Source organism: Heptranchias perlo, chromosome 4 (assembly GCF_035084215.1).
Source record: "Heptranchias perlo isolate sHepPer1 chromosome 4, sHepPer1.hap1, whole genome shotgun sequence".
Taxonomy (NCBI): Eukaryota; Metazoa; Chordata; class Chondrichthyes; order Hexanchiformes; family Hexanchidae; genus Heptranchias; species Heptranchias perlo.
In genome coordinates this window covers 56,449,662-56,468,714 of record NC_090328.1, presented here as the reverse complement: position 1 = coordinate 56,468,714, position 19,053 = coordinate 56,449,662, and the positions used below count along the sequence as shown (strand labels likewise).

The 19,053-nt window shown below is 43.4% G+C and overlaps 1 protein-coding gene across 3 annotated transcripts in view; it reads right to left on the bottom strand.

Annotated features, from left to right (window-relative positions):
• The window catches only part of mcc (MCC regulator of WNT signaling pathway), a 257,268-nt gene that overhangs the window by 63,486 nt on the left and 174,729 nt on the right, over positions 1-19,053 (bottom strand). For all 3 annotated transcript variants that reach the window (XM_067982962.1, XM_067982963.1, XM_067982964.1), the window contains 3 exons: positions 12,005-12,153; positions 10,776-10,916; positions 5,172-5,272 (listed from right to left, as the gene is read on the bottom strand). In XM_067982962.1, coding sequence (XP_067839063.1) covers positions 5,172-5,272; positions 10,776-10,916; positions 12,005-12,153 — 391 coding nt within the window. The remainder of the gene's footprint in view (positions 1-5,171; positions 5,273-10,775; positions 10,917-12,004; positions 12,154-19,053) is intronic.

The window sequence follows — 19,053 nt, the reverse complement described above, 5'->3', positions numbered from 1 at the left end:
CTTCTTGCACTAGGACCCCCAGATCCCTTTGTACTGCAGTACTTTCCAGTTGCTCGCTATTAAGATAATAACTTGCTCTCCGATTTTTCCTGCCATAATGCATAACCTCACACTTTCCAATATTGCATTGCATCTGCCAAATCTCCGCCCACTCACCCAGCCTGTCTATATCCCCTTGTAGGTTTTTTATGTCCTCCTCACTCTCCACTTTCCCTCCCATCTTTGTATCATCTGCAAACTTTGATATGTTACACTCGGTCCCCTCCTCCAAATCGTTAATATAGATTGTAAAGAGTTGGGGACCCAGCACCGACCCCTGCAGAACACCACTGGCTACAGGTTGCCAGTCCGAGAATGTACCATTTATCCCAACTCTCTGCTTCCTGTTAGTCATGGGGCATTCAAAGCTTTTCCTCTATAATTTCTTTGAAGAAACAACAAAATGCACTGATAAAAGAAACCTAGTGAGTGTTGTGTATACAGATTTATAAGTGGCTTAATGATAAAATTAAGACACAAGGTGCTAAAGAGAATATGGCAGCATGGATAGGAAGTTGGTTAAAAGACAGAAAACAGAGATTTGTAATTCAGGGATATTTTTCGGACTGAAAGGATGTAAACAGTGATGTAGCACAATAGCCAAGTTTACAAACAAAAAAATAGGGACTATGGTTAACTGTAAAGATGACTATATTTGAATATAAAAGAGAATTAGTTCAGTTTTCTGGCTCGATCCCTTCCAATCGCCTATTCTGTGGTCCCCTCTCGACCACGCCTGCTGCCTTTTCCCTTCCCTCATCTTCATCGCTGTAGGCCTCAACCCAATGATTTTGTCCGTTCCTGCACCAGTCAGCCAAAGTTTTTCCCCCAGTGCTGGTCGACAGCCCATTCTTGGGCTGTTATGTCCAACTTCAAATTTCTATGAGTATTTTTAATAAGAACTTTTAATGGTTTTTCTGCTGCTGGGAAAATATTTGGAAATTAAAAGTTTGAGCTGGTGTCCTATGTTAGTTGCAGAGTACATTTGGCTCTCGTTTTCTCCCCCATTTTCCCTCGCTGTCCCTTCATCTCCCCCCTCCATCGTTACCTCCATTCCACCATCTCCATAGTCTTGCCCTTTTCCTTTCTGCCATCTCATCTTCCTCTCAATCTCCCCTTTTCTTTCGTCCCCTTGTTCTTGCTTTCCCCTGCCCCTCCTTCACCCCTTGTCCTTATCTTCCTCCCTCTCTCCTCTACCTTGCCAATCCTCTCTCTCTTTCCAGCTTTTCTGGCCTCCAGTGTCCCAGTCCTGCTTAGACCTTCTCCAATTATACCCTACAATTATAACCCGGCATCACCTGAAGACAATACTCCGTCTTCACTTCACAAGCAACGCCACGGAATAGCAAATATATTAAAAATTTTACACCTACATGCATTTCCTGTCAATTTTTTGGCATTATAAATTGGTATATCCGCATTTATAAGGAAGAAGAGTAGACTGCGTTCACATTGACAAATTATTTCAATTAGATAGATTGGGGAGGATCAGGGGTCACGCTTATAAATTACACAAGAGCAGAAATAGGTTAGATGTTAGGCAGTTCTTTTCCCAGGGAGTAATTTTCCTATGGAGCAAGCTGCCAGCTTGTGTGGTGAGTGCTGATTCACTGCATACCTTCAAAAGAGAGCTGGACCAGTTCCTAGCTGGGACAGAGGTCACATCATACAAGTGGTAGCTACCAACTAACATGTCATGGTCAATACGGTCTCCTGGACTAGTTTCAATCACTTAGAGAGTGTGGAGAGGAATTTTCCTGATTTTTTTTCCCCCTAATTGGTCTTGGGTTTATATCTGATTTTTTGCTTCTCCCAGGAGATTGCATAGGAACACGAGTCAACCATTCAGCCCCTTGAGCCTGTTCTGCCATTCTATTAGATCATGGATGATCTGTCTCTTGCCTTTGATACCCTTACCGAACAAAAATCTATCGATCTCAGTCTTAAACATTTCAATTGAGCCATCATTCACATCCTTTTGGAGGAGAGTGTTCCAGAATTCCATTACCCTGTGTGTGAAAAAGTGCTTCCTGATTTCACTCCTGAATGGCCTAGCTCTAAATTTAAGATTGTGCTCCCTTGTTCTGGATTCTCCCACCAGAGGAAATAGCAACCCCATGGTTCCTGGTGGCTAGGGAGTGTCTTAATCGTGATGCATAAGGAATCACGACTGTATGGGACAGGCTAGATGGACCATTTGGTCTTTTCCTGTCCAAAATTTCCATATGTTTGTAACAGTCTATGTGAACTTGTCACCGTATAATTATAACCACCATCCATGATGGCAATGTATCACCTCAATTTTTCATCTCCCATTTCCGCAGCCTGCACTGCAGAAGTAACTTCTATGCTCCAATGAATTCTGTGTCTTGGCTTCCCAAATGGCTGTCAATTTTGCTTTTTAACTATAAATAATACCAAACTATTATATAAAAATAGGGACAGAATGTACGACTTTCCAATGGGGACTGAATTATGTCAGTGGGCCCTGGTCTAATTACCCCAATCTTCTAACCCCACTTCATCTGAAGACTATTAGTCTTAACTCCCCAATGTTACAGAAGATCAATTAGTATATTGAAACTCATGTTTGGTGTGCATCTCCTATCCACATGATCACTACATCCTATTTCACAAATTTTTAATAACCCTTCCCATGGGCTCTTGTCTCAACCCTGCTCTCTTCAGTCATACTGACTGAGCCCCACTTTCACCTGTCCCATGTTCCACTATGCCTGCAGCCACATTTTCAACCTCTAGCCCCAATACCACATTTCAAACGCCCATTCCTGGCCTTGACCAGGAACCAACTTTTGACGGTTGGGCCAGAATTCCCTAAAGGGTTGCCCCGAGACTCCCTATTGTTTACACATTTCCAATTTAAATAACAGTAACTTTCCCAGTCTCTTTAGGGAATCTAACCCCATCACTTCAAAAGCTGCTTCCCAATAAGACCCAGCAATGGTTTTTTGAATGATAGCAAGATAGAAGAGAAATTGAAGGCTCCAACTCCCTCCTCCCACCCATTGCTTCCTGTGCTTCATCTTTTGCCTTTCGATCATACTCTTCACCTTTACTCGCTCATCCACCATCTCCTGCCACAAACATTCTTTCCATCCCATCCATCACCATCCACTCCAACAGCCTACGCCTGCCTGCCCTTTGCTCTTTCTCTCTCCCTCCTACCATTTCAGACCCATTAGATTCCACCCCCCTCCCCAGACAGGCATTCCACATTCAACACCAGAATATGCGGCCTGAATTCCTATCCCACTTAGTCATTACCTGCCAATTATGTGGCATGAAAGTTACCTGCCACTTAGCCCAAGCCTGGATGTTATCTAGGTCTGATGAAGGCTGGCATGGGCTGCTTTATTATCGAAATAATTGTGAAGAGGTGAACACTGTGGAATTGTAGCAAACAACTACACTCCTGACCTTATCATGGAGGAAAGCACATTGATGAAGCAGCTGAAGATAGTTGGGTCAAGAACGCCTCCTTGAAGAACTCCTCCAGTGATATCATGGGACCACAATGACTGGCTTCTGACAACCACAACATCCTCATTTGTATCAAGTACAACTCCAGCCACTGAAGGGTTTTTCCATTGACGTCCGTGAAGGTCAACTTCGGTGGGCTCCTTGATTCCATATTCGGCTGAACGCTGCCCTGATGTCAACTGTTCTCGCCTCTCTTGGCATTCAGCTCTTACATCCGTGTCTGGATCAAGGCTGTGGAGGTCTGGAGCTGAATGGTTTTAGGTGGATTTCAAACTGAGCAGGTTATTGGTGAGTGGGTGTCGCTTAATGGCATCACTGATGACTCCATCCATCACTTCACTGATGAGGCAGTAATTGGTCAGGTTAGATTTTGTGGATAAGACATAGCTCGGGAATTGTCCAGATTGTCAAATAAGATCCCAGTGTCATAGCTGTACTGGAACAGCTTGGCTAGGGGAGGGCTAGCTCTGGTACGTAGGTCTTCAGCAGTACAGCCTAGATGTTGTCAGGGTTCAAAGCCTTTATTGTGCCCAAAGCACTCAGCTGCTTCTTAACATCACTTGGAATAAATTGAACTAGCTGGATATTAGCATCTATGATGGTAGGAACCTGGGGAGGCAGGGTAAGAATTTTTGGCTGAAGACACTTGCAAACACTTCAGTCTTGTCTCTTGCATTCACACGTTGGGATCCATGGTTGAGGATGGGGGTGTCCATGGAGTCTCCTTTTGTTATTTGCTTGGTTGTCCACCATCATTCGCAACTGGATGTAGCAAAGGACAGAGCTTTTCCTGATCCGATTTACTAGTAATGAAACGGTATTTTCATGTTGTAAAGCAGTTAGACAGTTAAAACTGCATTCAGTCACTTACCTTGTATATCTTGCACATCCTGGATCAGCCCCCCTTGACTTCCATGAGAGGCATAGTATGTTTCCTAGTCTCCCTTATTGCCCATGATCCGAATCGTGCATTCCATTTCACTGCCCTGCCATTTGTTAGCTCAGTGTTGGAAATGCAGCACAAAGGGAGAACCCATCAGACATGTTGTTTGATGGCCAAGGAGGGGTGGGGGTAAATGGTGAAGGATTGGAGTCAGGGGTTGAAGGGTCAGAGGTTGCGATGTTGGGGTGCAAAGACTAAGGTGGTAGGCTTAACGCCTGAACACTACCACCACCAGGGATGGAAAACTGGTCCGGGGGAAGGAAGCACGTAGGCAATGGGCCAAATTGGAATCTATTCAGTCCAGTACGCAGCAAGTGTTACCTGGCTGCCCCAAATCAGGCAGAGGAGTGCGCAGACCCTGAAAATCTGGTCGGGGAGCAAGTTATAAAAACAAAATGAATGGCAGACTTGCAACCAAGCGGGACAGTAGTGCCACCTAGTGTCAGGAAGCCTGAAAGATATCTTACAGAAGTGTGACAATCAGTGTTGATATGTTGGTTAAAATACGTATGTGTGACTCTAATGTTAACATATAGTTTTGATATAAATAAAAATGTGACTGAAAAATTGTGATGAAGAAAAGTTAACATTTACAGGAAGTGTGCACTACATGCACAACTTTTAATGTACCATATGTTGATGGAAAGATAGATATAATAGAATATATGAACCCTTTGTCAGTACCCACCAACAGATCCAACACCTGCAGCTCTGAATTGGCCCAGAATGAGTCCTTGTTCACTCTCAGCCAGGGCCAGCAGTAACTCATAGGCTTCTATGCACTGTTCACTGTGGATACAAACACAATAAGTATAAATGTGAGCAATCAAACTTCATAAGTGAAAATTGTATTAGCATTATATTGTGTAAATGAGTAACATCCTGCAACATAAACATTTATTTACAATTAAAACAGGAACGGTCTTCATGAGTGTGTTTAGCATACCATTTCTTGTTTGGAGAAAGAAGATCTGTGCATGTTTGCCATGATAACATAGTATGCATAATATAAAGTATATTGATGTGATCAACATAATTGTTAGCATAAATGTAGCATTCAGCTTCTTCAGTGATAAACTGTTATAATAAATTCTATAACTATTATTAAGTCTCTGAGCCAATTCAATTTTGGTTTGTTTGATCTATTTGTATTCAGATCTCAGGTGAAATGGCAGGATTCCCTCTTTTCTAAGAAACCTAAATTGGAAGTGGGAACTTGGAGCTAAGCCACACTTCCACTGATCAATAGTAATTTTGGTGCCTCTGATTTGATGCCAAGCTCATTCAGTTCAAATCAAACCAAGTTTCCAAATGAAAGTTGGCTCCCTCATCTCCAGTTGCTATCAGTCCTAAAATGCATCCACATCCTTTAAAAGAGGGACTACGGTACTGTCAGAAGGATACAAGTATTTAAATAGAAAGATGGGAGATTAAGGTTGGTACAGGTGAAAAAGATTAAAGAACATCAGATAGGTGGTGCACTGTTGGCTTTCAATGCACTGTCTTCTCAGCTGTACTCTGTTGCTGTATTCGGTATTGGACAGAAATTCGTCTTCTCCTGGGCTGATGTCCATTTTTCCACAGGCCACTGGGCTTGGCTTCGCCCTCCATCTTTGTTGTCACTTTCTACTGAGACTGTTTTCTCTGTTGGACTGCTGGTATTCCAGTACCTGGTCTGTTTCTATGGGCACAGTTATCTGCTCCTCCGCTGGGAATTTTTTTTACTCTACGCTAAGCTGGCTGCTTTGAATTCTGCTTTCTTGCTACTTTCTGTGGCCGCTAACTTCACTCATCCTTCAGAACTCCTCCATCACCCTTTACTGGACAGAGTTGGGCTGGTTGCTCAAGCTCCTACTGCTGTCTTTATCTTGTGCACTCATCACATCCCTACCGCTGCTCCTTAGACTAGCAATGTCATCTGCATTCATCTGTGGATATACCTTCCTCCCTCTCCTGGCTCTTCTGCTGGTTTACTGTATCCACTGGTGCACACTGATAATATCTGAGGCCACTACCCATCTCTACTGGACCCCTAATTCAAACTTTATTGGTTCATAGTGGATTCTACACTCCTTCTTCACCTTTGTTTTTACTGCACAACCTCCAGTATTATGGCCTCCGATACTCTGCTGCTCAAACGTTTCCTGGATTCACTCCCTCTCCACAACTATCTCCAAATCCAAACTTTAGTAGGTCAGTGCTCCAAGCTGATTCCACCCTGTCCAAAAATCAACTTCATCCCACCATTGGACCTCAGACATTAACTTTCATTTAGTCTTCTCCATGTCCTACGTTTACAACCCAGACTTCTCTTCTCATCTGTGTCCATTCATGTACACATTTTGGCTCCCACTCTGGACCTAAGCCCATTATTTCTACCTTCCTTTTTTTTCCCTCTTGGTTCCTCCTCCTCTTCTTTCCTGTATCCCCCTCTTCCTGTCACCCAGTCATGAAATCTTTCATCCCCCCCCTCTCGGGTACTTCTCTCCCCAATCCCCACCACATCCCATCACTACTCCTCTGCCTTCGTATTCGCCTGCCACTATCCCAGACTAAAATCCCCCTTGAAAAACCCACAACTACCCTCTGTGCCCCTCTCAGCATTTTCCAAGGGCTCATCAAGGCACTCATAAGAAATAGGAGCAGGAGTAGGCCATATGGCCCCTCGAGCCTGCTCCACCATTCAATCAGATCATGGCTGATCTTCAACCTCAACTCCACTTTCCTGCCCAATCCCCATATCCCTTGATTCCGCTGGAGTCCAAAAATCAATCTATCTCAGCCTTGAACATATTCAACGACTTAGCATCCACAGTCCTCTGGGGTAGAGAATTCCAAAGATTCACAACCCTCTGAAGAAATTCCTCCCCATCTCAGTCTTAAATGGCCGGCTCCTTATCCTGCAACTATGCCCCCTTGTTCTTGACTCTCCACGCAGGGGAAACAACCCCTCAGCATCTACCCTGTCAAGCCCCCTCAGAATCTTGTATGTTTCAATGAGATCACCTCTCATTCTTCTAAATTCCAGAGAGTACAGGCCTATTCTACTCAAGCGTCACTGTCTCTTTCCAAAGAGGAACCCCAACTGCCCCATTCTTCCCTCTTGCCAACCATCCTCCCGTCCTGCTCACTCCGCTCACAACTGCCCCCTTGGACTCTGCCAGATTAACAACCATCGCCCCTCCCCATATTTCCCTCCAAAATGTCCGTTCATTGCGAATAAATCCCTTCCATCAATGGCCTATTGCGGACTATTGTTTTGACTGAAACTAGGCTCCACAGATGGTGACACCTTGCCCCTTACTGAAGCCTACCAGCCTGGCTATCCTTTCCACTGCCTGGCTGTATTTTGCACCACCTGCCCTGCTCAAACTGCCAACGTGGTGGCGATACCCTGATCACCAAATCATACTTTGATCTCTACCCCTACTCCTCTGGTACCTTTTCCTCTTTCAAGCTCCTTACCTTGTTCCACACCTCTTGTCTCTCCTATGCAATCCTCATCGTCACAGTCCCTCCCAACTCCATCCGGAGTTTCTCCCCAAGATATCCTTCCTCAGCCTCTGCACTGAGCAACTCCTGATCCTTGGTAGTTCTAATCTTTACCTCAACTCATTTTGCTCTTGCTCCTCTGATTCCACTGCCCTCTTCAAACCTCTCCCTTCATATAAACACTCCTATCCATATTCATAACCTGCTTTGACCTCACTACTCCCATTGTCTCGATGACAGACCAGGCCTTTCCCAACCACTTCCTTGTAATTCTTACCGCTCAATTCCCCTACACCCTTCCAACTCCACTTCTTTCAACCTTTCCCCTGGAAAAATTCTTCTGCAAGTCAGTTACAGCTGCACTTTCAAATTCAGAACTGCCCAGCCTTTGGCTGCCTATTCACTACAATACTTCTGCGGCTGTTGATCTACTCAACCACTGTCTCTACCTCTATCTTTGATGCCCTTATCACCAGTAAAACCTTTACTCTCTCCCATCCTGGTCATTCCACCTGGTATGGCCCCCATCTTCACTCCCTCACATCCATGAGGTGCAGACTTGAGCATATCTGCCACACAACTCGTTTAGCCATCCATCACTAGATCTGGCTGGATCACATCAAGCATTATCGGGCCTCATTCTCCTCTGCCAAAACTCCACACTACTTCAGGATCATCCTGGAAAGCAAAGTTAACCCCTGACTTCTTTCCTCCAATACCAGCAGTCTCCTTAAACGCCTCTCTCCTGCCCACTCCAAGTGTAAGGAGCTTATGGACTTCTTTGTCACTAAGATTGAGATCAGCTGTGCAGATGCCTCTGCTGCTCCCCACTTTTACTCACCAAGCCAAACCTCCCTCTAAGCTTCCCCCTAATAAAGCCCTGATCCTGCATCCTTCTCCATCTACTCTCTCTGAGATCATTTTGTCCATGGAACTCACCTCCTGCTCCCTTGACCCCATTCCCACTAAACTGCTTTCCTGGCCCCATTGCTAGCTGATATTGTAAATGGTTCTCTTTCCTCAGGTACTGCCCCCCTCCAGTCATTAAACCCCACCTCCTCAAAAAACCTATCCTCAACCCCCCTGTCCTTGCAAACTACTGCTCTACTCCAACTTCCCTTTCCTTTCCAAAGTTCTTGAACATGTTGTCACCTCTCAAATCCATGCCTATCTTTCCCACAACTCCCATGTTTGAATCTTTCCAGTCTGATTTCCTCCCCTGCCACAGCCTTGAAACGGCCCTAATCAAAGTCAGAAATTACAAACTCTGTGACTGTGACCATGGTGGATTTTCCCTCCTTGTCCTTCTTGACTCCACAGCCTTTGATACAGTTGACTCCTCCAATGTCTCTCCTCCTTCCCATTCCCATGCTGTTACCTCTAAAGTCCCCCAAGGATCTATCCTTGGTCCGCTCCATTTCCTGCTGCCCCTTGGTGACATCATCTGAAGATATCGGGTCAGTTTCCACATATAGGCTGATGACATCCAACTTTACTGCTGCATCATCTCTCTCAACCCTTCCACTGCCTCTGTGCTGTCAAACTGCCAATGAATTACTTGTGAAATAGTCACTGTTGTTATAGAGGCACAGCCAAGTCCCACAAACAGCAATGAGATAAACGGCTAGTTAATCTGTCTTGGTTGCGGGATAAATGTTGGGCACTATATGGGGAGAACTCCCTTGCTCGCCTTCCAATCGTGCGATGGGATCTTTTACGTCCATGAGGGGGAAGACTGAGCCTTGGTTTAATATCTCATCTGAAAGATGGCACCTCTGACAATTCAGCACTTTCTTAGAACTGCAATGAACGGTCAGTCCAGATTATCCACTCGAGTCCCTAGGAGTGGAACTTGGGCCCATGACTTTTTGACTCAGAGGAAAGAGTGCCAACACTGAGCCAAGTTGAAACTGTAAATTATAAAGGGTACAAGAAAGGCAGAACATCAAAAAGTACTCGAGGGAGACTGAATTTCTCTGGATAGTTAAATGGAAGAAAGTACTTCGAGATTTTTTAAAAAATCAAATAGCCAAAATTGATCAGCTATTTCACAGGGAAGTAAGGAATGCGTTCAGCATTGAATAAAATCTGGGTAGTGCTAATAGTGAAAAGAATCAGTACTGTCTGGATGTAATAAGGAATTGCTCTATGAATCAGCATGTGACAGAGGGAACTATAAATTAGTACTTGACATAATGTTGACCAACAATGGTGACACTACAGATGAGATGGAAGAGCAGCTGAGGAATAACAGCAACAACAGCTTGTATTTATATTGGTCATAAGATTCAGGGTAGGGGAAAGAAAGACTAACAGTAGTTTTAGACCACTACATTTTTGGGAGCAAGAGTTCTATGCAGACTGATGTATACACATGAACATTTTATTTGAGACATCCATTTTACGATGTAGTCTATTCATGTAATTAAATTTGTGTATGGTTGGATCAATCAGCATTCCAACAAGTGACTGAGACAACTGAAACTGTCTTTAATTTCCAGATATTTCCTAATTCAGATAAACCAAGTCAGCAGTAAAAGAATATATAGTTTAAAAATTCCTACATTAAACATGACATTTCAGATTTACCACATATTGTCCACAAAGTGACAGTATTAACTGCAGAAGTCTGCAATCCTTCTGATTGTTTGCATGTTACCTTAGAATATGCACCACAAGAGCTACAGTGCGAAGGGAAGGAAGTAATCACAGTTTCAAGTGAACAATTAAAATTAAAATGGGATACATTAGTTAAACTAACTGCGTTAGTAAAACTGGTTTCAGTATTTATTGCATTTACCTGTACTGCAGTGCAAGTCTTAATGCTGTGCTATTAGACTCATATTTACCAACCAGCATACTCATTCTTTCAGCATTGCTTTTGCACTCTTCCAACGTTATAGTTAAAAGGTCATTCTGTGATTTTAGATGTTCAATTCGACTGCAGAAGAAAAAGACAAAACCTAAATTTATTATGAATTGAATCAATTAGGTGGTTTAAACAGAAATTGTTAAAGGATTATGGAACAATTAATGAACGAGAAGCCATCCCTTCCAAACGACAACAAGCATTTACATAGCACCTTTAACGTAGTAGAACGTCCCAAGGCACTTCACAGGAGTAATTATCAAACAAAATTTTACATCAAGCCACATAAGGAGATATTAGGACAGGTGGCCAAGAGCTTGGTCAAAGGAGTAGGTCTTAAAGGAAGTGAGGTAGAGAGGTTTAGGGAGAGAATTTCAGAGCTTCGGGCCTAGGCAGTTGAAGGCACAGCCGCCAACGGTGAAGCGATTAAAAATCGGGGATGCGCAAGAGGCCAGCTACTGTAATTTGGGATGGCCATTTATAAATCAAGCAATTTCCAAATCATAAAAAAAGACATTTCATTTTTATTCCCCAAATTTTCTCCACTCCACCCCAAAGCCAAAGTATAAAGTTCCATTGATGGTAGCAGTCTTCCAGTGCTTCATCCAAATACCTACTTTTCCACGTGACAACACTGCAACTAAGCTTGATCCTATCCTCATCCGATAATCATTTTCCAGCAAGGGTCACTGGATAGAAATAACAAAGCAAGAAACCTATCCAATTTTATATTCGCCTTATAATGATGAAGACTATTATTCTCACCACTATAAACATATTGTCCCCATACCAAAAAAGTTTATAATAAATTATGCACCCTGGATGTTATTTCAGGATTTGGCTTACACCCCTTCCCCATTTTGTCAGTCATTTACGTGCCCCTTTGTCAATCAAGTTGATGATCTATTCCTAAGCCTTTGCTAACGACAAACTGAACCAGCTGAGAGGTAATCACGCACTGTTCACTTTTTTCCTCCCTTTCTTTAGGAATGCACTATGTAGGAATTCATCATGTTTGAAGTTGTAGGGAAAAAAAAAACAGTATTTTGTGCTGCAGCAAGGTGATGTAGCATCATGCTATGCCATTGGCACGGCCCAACTAAAAATGATTATTTTCTGCTCTGATCCTTTTAAAACTAATGCTGTAATGAGAGTTTTACCTGTTCAGCCTTTCAGTTTCCACTTCAAATTCACGGATCTTGCTTTCAGAGATAGCTGAGCCATGAGAGTAGAGTGTTTGAAAGATTTCTTGGATATTGGAGCAGTCTTGCAAAGAATGGGCCAGATGTTCAGCCACACTACTAGACACCTGTGCAAGAAAGAACAAATAAAGAAAGCTTATATGGTCTTTGTGAAGTATGTCATTACATGCTGATGTATGAAATCTCAATTAAAGGTTACAAGCACAGGAGACCGAATAAGCAGCACAAGAGGGATATTCTAGCTTCTAATGGAATATTTAGCAACAGCAATGACTACAGTGTGACAGAAATTAACAGACACATGGTGCAGAACATAATAAAAATTGGGTTTTATTTCTGACACACTCAAAAAAAACAAAATCTGGTTTCCTCCCCTCCTTTGCTAACTGCCTATCAACAGGAAAATACTGAACACATTTCCAGAATATAACATCCATTTGCAGACCTCATGGAATCATAATGATTCAGCAAAAAAGGAGGCCATTCGAGCCATCATGCCTGTGCTAACTCTTTGAAAGAGCTATCCAATTAGTCCCACTGCCCTGCTCTTTCCCCATTGTCCTACAAATTTTCCTCCTTCAAGTATTTATTCAATTCCCTTTTGAAAGTTACTTTTGAATCTGCTTCCACCACCCTTTCAGGCAGCACAATCCAGGTCATAACAACTCGTTGCATTAAAAAAAAATTCCTCATGTCGCCTCTTTTCTTTTTGCCAATTATCTTAAATCTGTGTCCTCTGGTTACTGACACTTCTGCCACTAGAAACAGTTTCTCCTTATTTACTCTATCAAAACCGTTCATGATCTTAAACACCTCTACCAAATCCCCTCTTTACCTTCTCTGCTCGAAGGAGAACAGCCCCAGTTTCTCCAGTCTCTCCACATAACCGAAATCCCTCATTCCTGGTACCATTCTAGTAAATCTCTTCTGCACCTTCTCTAAGGCACTGACATCCTTCCTAAAGTGTGGTGCCCAGAATTGGCTGCAATACTCCCGCTGAGGCCTAACCAGTGTTTTATAAAGGTTCAGCATAACATCCTTGCTTTTGTACTCCATGCCTCTATTTATAAAGCCAAGGATCCTGTCTGCCTTTTTAACAGCCTTCTCAACTTTTCCTGCCACCCTCAAAGACTTGTGAACATACACCCTTGGGTCTCTCTGTTCCTGCACCCCTTTTAAAATTGTACCATTTAGTTTATATTGCCTCTCCTCATTCTTCCTACCAAAATGTATCACTTCACATGTCACTGCATTAAATTTCATCTGCCACATGTCTGCCCATTTCACCAGTCCGCCTATGTCCTCCTGAAGTCTGTTACTATCCTCCGCATTGTTTACTATATTTCCAAGTTTCACGTCATGTGCAAACTTTGAAATTATGTCCAGGTCATTAATATATATCAAGAAGAGCAGTGGTCCCAACACCAACCGCTGGGAGACACCACTGCACACTTCCCTCCAGTCTGAAAAACAACTGATCACCACTACTCTCTACTTTCTGTCCTTTAGCCAATTACATATCCTTGCAGCCACTGCCCCTTTAATCCCATGGGCTTTAATTTTGCTAACAAGTCCATTATGTGGTACTTTATAAAACGCCTTTTGAAAGTCCATATATACATCAACCACACTAGCCTCATCAACCTTCAAAGAACTCAATCAAGTTAGTCAAACATGATTTGCCTTCAACAAATCCATGCTAGCTTTCATTTATTAACCGATATTTGCAGTCCTCCAGTCCTCTGGCACCACTCCCATATCTAAGGAGGATTGGAAGATTGTGGCCAGAGCCTACACAATTTCCACTCTTACTTCCCTCAGCAACCTAGGATGCATCCCATCCAGACCGGGTGACTTTTCTACTTTGAGCGCTAGCAACCTTTTAAGTATCTCCTCTTTATCTATTTTTATCCTGTCTAATTTCTCTACTACCTCGTCCTTTACTGTGACATTAGCAGCATCCTCTTCTTTAGTGAGGACAGATGCAAAGTACTCATTTAGTACCTCAGTTATGCCTTCTGTCCCCACGAGGCTATCGCCTTTTTCGTCCCTAATCGGCCCCACCCTTTCTTTGACTACCATTTTACTATTTATGTTTATAAAAGACTTATGGGTACCCTTTTATGTTACCTGCTAATCTACTCTCATAACACTCCCTTTGCCCCTCTTATTTGCTTATTAGTTGATCTTCGGTGGCACTGCACAAGATAATCAAGACCAATTTCAATTTTTCAGGTAAAATAAGGCAAGAGGATGGGGGAATAATCAAACCAATGTGGGGTCGGAGGGAAGGGGACGAGAAGGCAGATAGGAGGAAAGGGGGGGTGAGGTTGTAGGAGCTGGGGCATGGGTGGAGTAGAGAGAAGGGTGCAGGTGAAGGGAGAGGAGGAGGTGAAAGGTGGGGAAGGGAGAGGAGGTGAAAGGTGGGGAAGGGGAGTAGGATGAGGGGGACGAGGAGAGAAAGGAGAGTGGGGAAAGAGGTACAGGATGGGATGCCGTTTAGTGGACAGCATCTCCACCTAGGAAATCCTCTCAGTGTAAGACATGGGTCAGAGGTTGGAGGGCAATAACCTGAAAAATCAACCAGTGGGGGTACTGCTGAGGAAGTAGAATTCAGATCAGCAGAGGTATGAGGATTGTGTCATGAGGCAGCCAGCCAGTAAGAGAGTACTGTAGATGGAAAATGCAGTTGGGTGGGGAGGGGGAAAGCTGATGCTTGTTTCAATCAAATGCTGCCAGTTCCAATGCTTCTTCACAATTTCAGCACCTAATATAATCACTGTCTACTTTGACTTGCTGTCTTCTAGTCATCTATCCATGATTTTCTGAAGGCACTTTTTCCTCATTTTGTTGGGGGGGGGGGGGGGGGGTGGCGTGGAGGAAAATTGGGATGAAGGGCCAAATATTTGCTTATGGCTTGAGGGAGGGAGAGGAACCTCCACCATTCTGAGTGCATCCTGTTAGGAGCTGCGCTTCTTATTGGAGACTTTTCTTTTTCAAGCCTATGACGCTACCGACATCCAGCATTTCATTTAAAATGAAATATTTAATTGTTCCCACCCCCCCACCCATCTGAGATTTTCCTTAAGGACTCTATTTCAGTTTGTGGATAACTTTAAATCTACCTTGGGCACTTTACTTTACATTATTTCCTCTGTCTGCGGCCTGCCATATTGGATTCAGTTGTTGATTTTTCCGATTAAAACCGGCTTCGATTGACATTTTCTGTCCTACCACTTTCTCTGTTCAGTTTGAAGGTTCATTTCAGGTACCATTTGGGCTGTGACATAAAATTACACGGTGCCCCACCCAACCTTATGTTGACAGTGCCACTTATAGGTGTAGTATCTTTGAAATTCTGAGATCTCTCACCATTTTTAATATATTATAGATAATAGCATTTGGTGAAACAGAGAGCCAGTATAAATGGACCTTTAAAATATGAATGTGGATCACAGATATAACCCTCAGCTTGTGTGCTGAATCAGTTGTTCTCAGTGCTATAATTGGTCCTAGCACCCCAATGCAAAAGAGGAGGGGAGGAGAGAGCAGCTTGTTGGGGGGGAGAAAATCAGCCTGAGTTCCCTTTGCTGATTGTTATCCAGTGTCCCTTGCCAAAAAGTGTGCAGATAAACATCAGATTATGTTTGCATGTGATGTCTTCCATGAGAACTAGCTTATCAACAACTCACTGATCAGCCTTGATCCTAAATTTGGAATAGAAGTCACTCGCTCGCATATGGAGCCTACGAAGCAATTGTCAGCACCTTCAGGAGAGATGAGCGGATGGAAGGGAGAAAAGTAAAGGAAACAAAGACATGCTATACACTTATTTCTGCTCTGACCCAGCTCACACTAATGAAATTACATGTTGCATTAGTATTTTATCATCTTTCCCAGGATACAAGTCTAAATAGTCTTTCGTACAAGGATACATGGGGGAGGTGGTGGTGAGGGGATATCGAAGACAAACATCTCATTCCTGGATATGTATAAGCCAACCACACTTGTGCAGAAATAGTTAATCTTTTGTTCTGGCAGATATTCATTCGTCAGTTTGTTCTGCTTCATAGATTCCTGAGAGTGCTTACTGTCTAAACACAATCATTTTTTGAACCCAAAGCTGGAGGAGAACATCTCGACCTATCTGCAGCCTTGGACACGGTTGACCACACCATCCTCCTCCAAGACCTCTCTTTCATTTCCAGCTGGGTGGGGCTGCCCATGCCTGGTTCCATTCCTATCTATCCAGTCATAGCCAGAGAATCTCCTGCAATGGCTTCCCCTCCCGTTACCGCACCGTTACCTCTGGAGTCCCCCAAGGATCTGTCCTTGGCCCCCTCCTATTTCTCATCAATATGCTGCCTCTTGGCGATACCATCCGAAAACACTTCACATTCCACGAGTACACTGACGACACCCAGCTCTACCTCACCACCACCTCTCTTGACCCTTCCACTGCCTCTGATTTGTCATGCTGCTTGCCCGACATGCAGTATTGGATGAGCAGAAATTGCCTCCAATTAAATATTGGGAAAACCGAAGCCATTGTCTTTGATCCCAGCCACAAACTCCGTTCCGTAGCCACCGACTCATTCCACCTCCCTGGCCACTGTCTGAGGTTGAACTGGACTGTTCGCAATATTGACGTTCTATATGACCCTGAGCTGAGCTTCCGACCCCATATCCTCTCCATCACCACCTCTGTAATATCACCAGTCTCCACCCCTGCCTCGGCTCATCTGCTGCTAAAACCCTCATCCATGCTTTTGTTACCTACAGATTCGACTATTCCAATGCTCTCCTGGCTGGCTTCCCACTTTACGCCCTCCGTAAACTTGAGCTCATCCAAAACTCTGCTGTCCGTATCCTAACTCGCACCAAGTCCCGTTCACCCATTCCCCCTGTGTTCACTGACCTACTTTGACTCCTGGTCCAGCAATGCCTCGATTTTAAAATTCTCATCTTTGTGTTCAAATTCCTCCACGGCCTCACTCCTCCCTACATCTGTAACCTCCTCCAGCCCTATAATCCTCCGAGACCTCTGCGCTCCTCCAATTCTGGCTTCTTGTGCATCTCTGATTTTCATCACTACACCATTGGCAGGCGTGCTGTCAGGCCTGGGCCCTAAGCTCTGCAATTCCCTCCCTAAAACTCTCCGCCTCTCTCTCCTCCTTTAAGTCGCTCCTTAAAACCTACCTCTTTGTCCAAGCTTTTGGTCACCTGTCCTAATATCTCTGTGACTTGGTGTCCAATTTTGACTGAACGCTCCTGTGGTGTTGGGATCTTTTTACTACGTTAAAGGCGCAATATAAATGCAAGTTGTTGTTGTTGAATCAAGTTTTGACATTCTTTATTAGCAGGGCGGGTCCTTTTCTTGAATTTGAAGTAGGTGTAGTGGAAAGTCAAGTAACATTAGAAGTCAATGTAAATAATTGCTGTGGATTTAGGTCACGGGGCACAAAGATAAGGGAGAATATTCAGCCCTTCGAGTTCATCTTTCCATGGAAATTTATAATGTCCCCTATTATAGCGTCGAACTGTTTTCTTCAATGGTTCCAGAGTTTCTGCTTCCACCACCCGACCCAGACAACCATTCCTGGTATTTGTTTGAAGAAATGCTTCTTAGAAGAATTTACGACAAATAGATTAGGAAACCATAAAATTACATCAACTGAAAGCAATCTGTCTGAGGTATGCCATAGTGGACTGATTCAGAAGTGTGAAAAATAACACATGCATCAGTCAACAAGCAACTCTAGCAACTTTCAGAGCTTTGATAAAAGTGTATCACAACTTTTGAAGAACTGGAACAAGATAACTTCAAGTAGTACAAATGTACACTATTTTACAAACACTGTAAAGAGCTTTAAAAAGGATTAACTAAAGCCTCTGCAAGCGTTGGAAGAAAAAGAGCCACAGCTACAGTCAAGAATGTGGGCTGCATTTAAGACTGTGGGGAAGATTATCTAAACAAATTGGCTGCATAGGATGAAAATTTCCAAAAGGTGAGCATCCATCTGTGATTCCCTCCTCTCCCACCCAATGGATGATGGCAATCCTAACAGTACGTGGAGATTGAGAACAAAAGCAATTGCTGCCCCAATGACTTTGTAGGCAGGGAGGTCCAAAGTCCGATCCTTGAATTGGACCGAGTTGGTTAATTTTATCTGAGCCGGAGATAGGGGTGCCACAGTTTTCTCGGGTTAAGGAAAGAAAAAATGCGATGGGACTCCCATTCTTAATCTTGATCCAGTAACCCTGCTGGAAAGTACACGTATGGATGTTGGGCGAGAGGCGATCAAGCTCAGCTGTGATGACCGCATGATTAAATAGACTGCCAACACCCCATTGCCTGGTGTGACATGTAAAGGATGGCCACTTGTACAACAACCAGCATTTGTGAAACTGTTCACTAGCAAGAGTTTAGTGCTTTCAGGAAAGGAACAAACAAAGTGTAAAAATAACTCTTTGCAAATACTGAAAACATAGGTTATTTCTGCACAGTTTATGAGTAACCATGACTGGAATTAATAGCAAAGCCAAATACTTAAAATAATGCTTTAAGAGTTCAACTCATAATAAACATTTTACAATCGAAGATCCTCCACCGTAACACACCACCTTCTTGATACAGATTTCTATTAGTTTTACCAGTACATTAAGAACAAGAGGATAGCTAAGGAAAAGGTGGGACCTATCAGGGATGATAAGGATAGCTTGTGTGTAGAAGCAGAGGACGTGGGTAGGGTTTTAAATGGATATTTTGTCTCCGTATTCACAAAGGAAAGGGATGATCGGGGCGTAGTAGTTAAAAGAGGAGAGGTGTGAAATAGAGGATAAGGTAAACATAATGAGAGAGGAAGTACTAGAGGGACTGGAATCCTTGAAAGTTGATAAGTCACCAGGGCCAGATGGATTGTTTCCTAGGCTATTGAAGGAAGCCAGGGAGGAAATAGCAGATGCTCTGAGGATCATTTTCCAATCCTCACTAGATACAGGGGAGG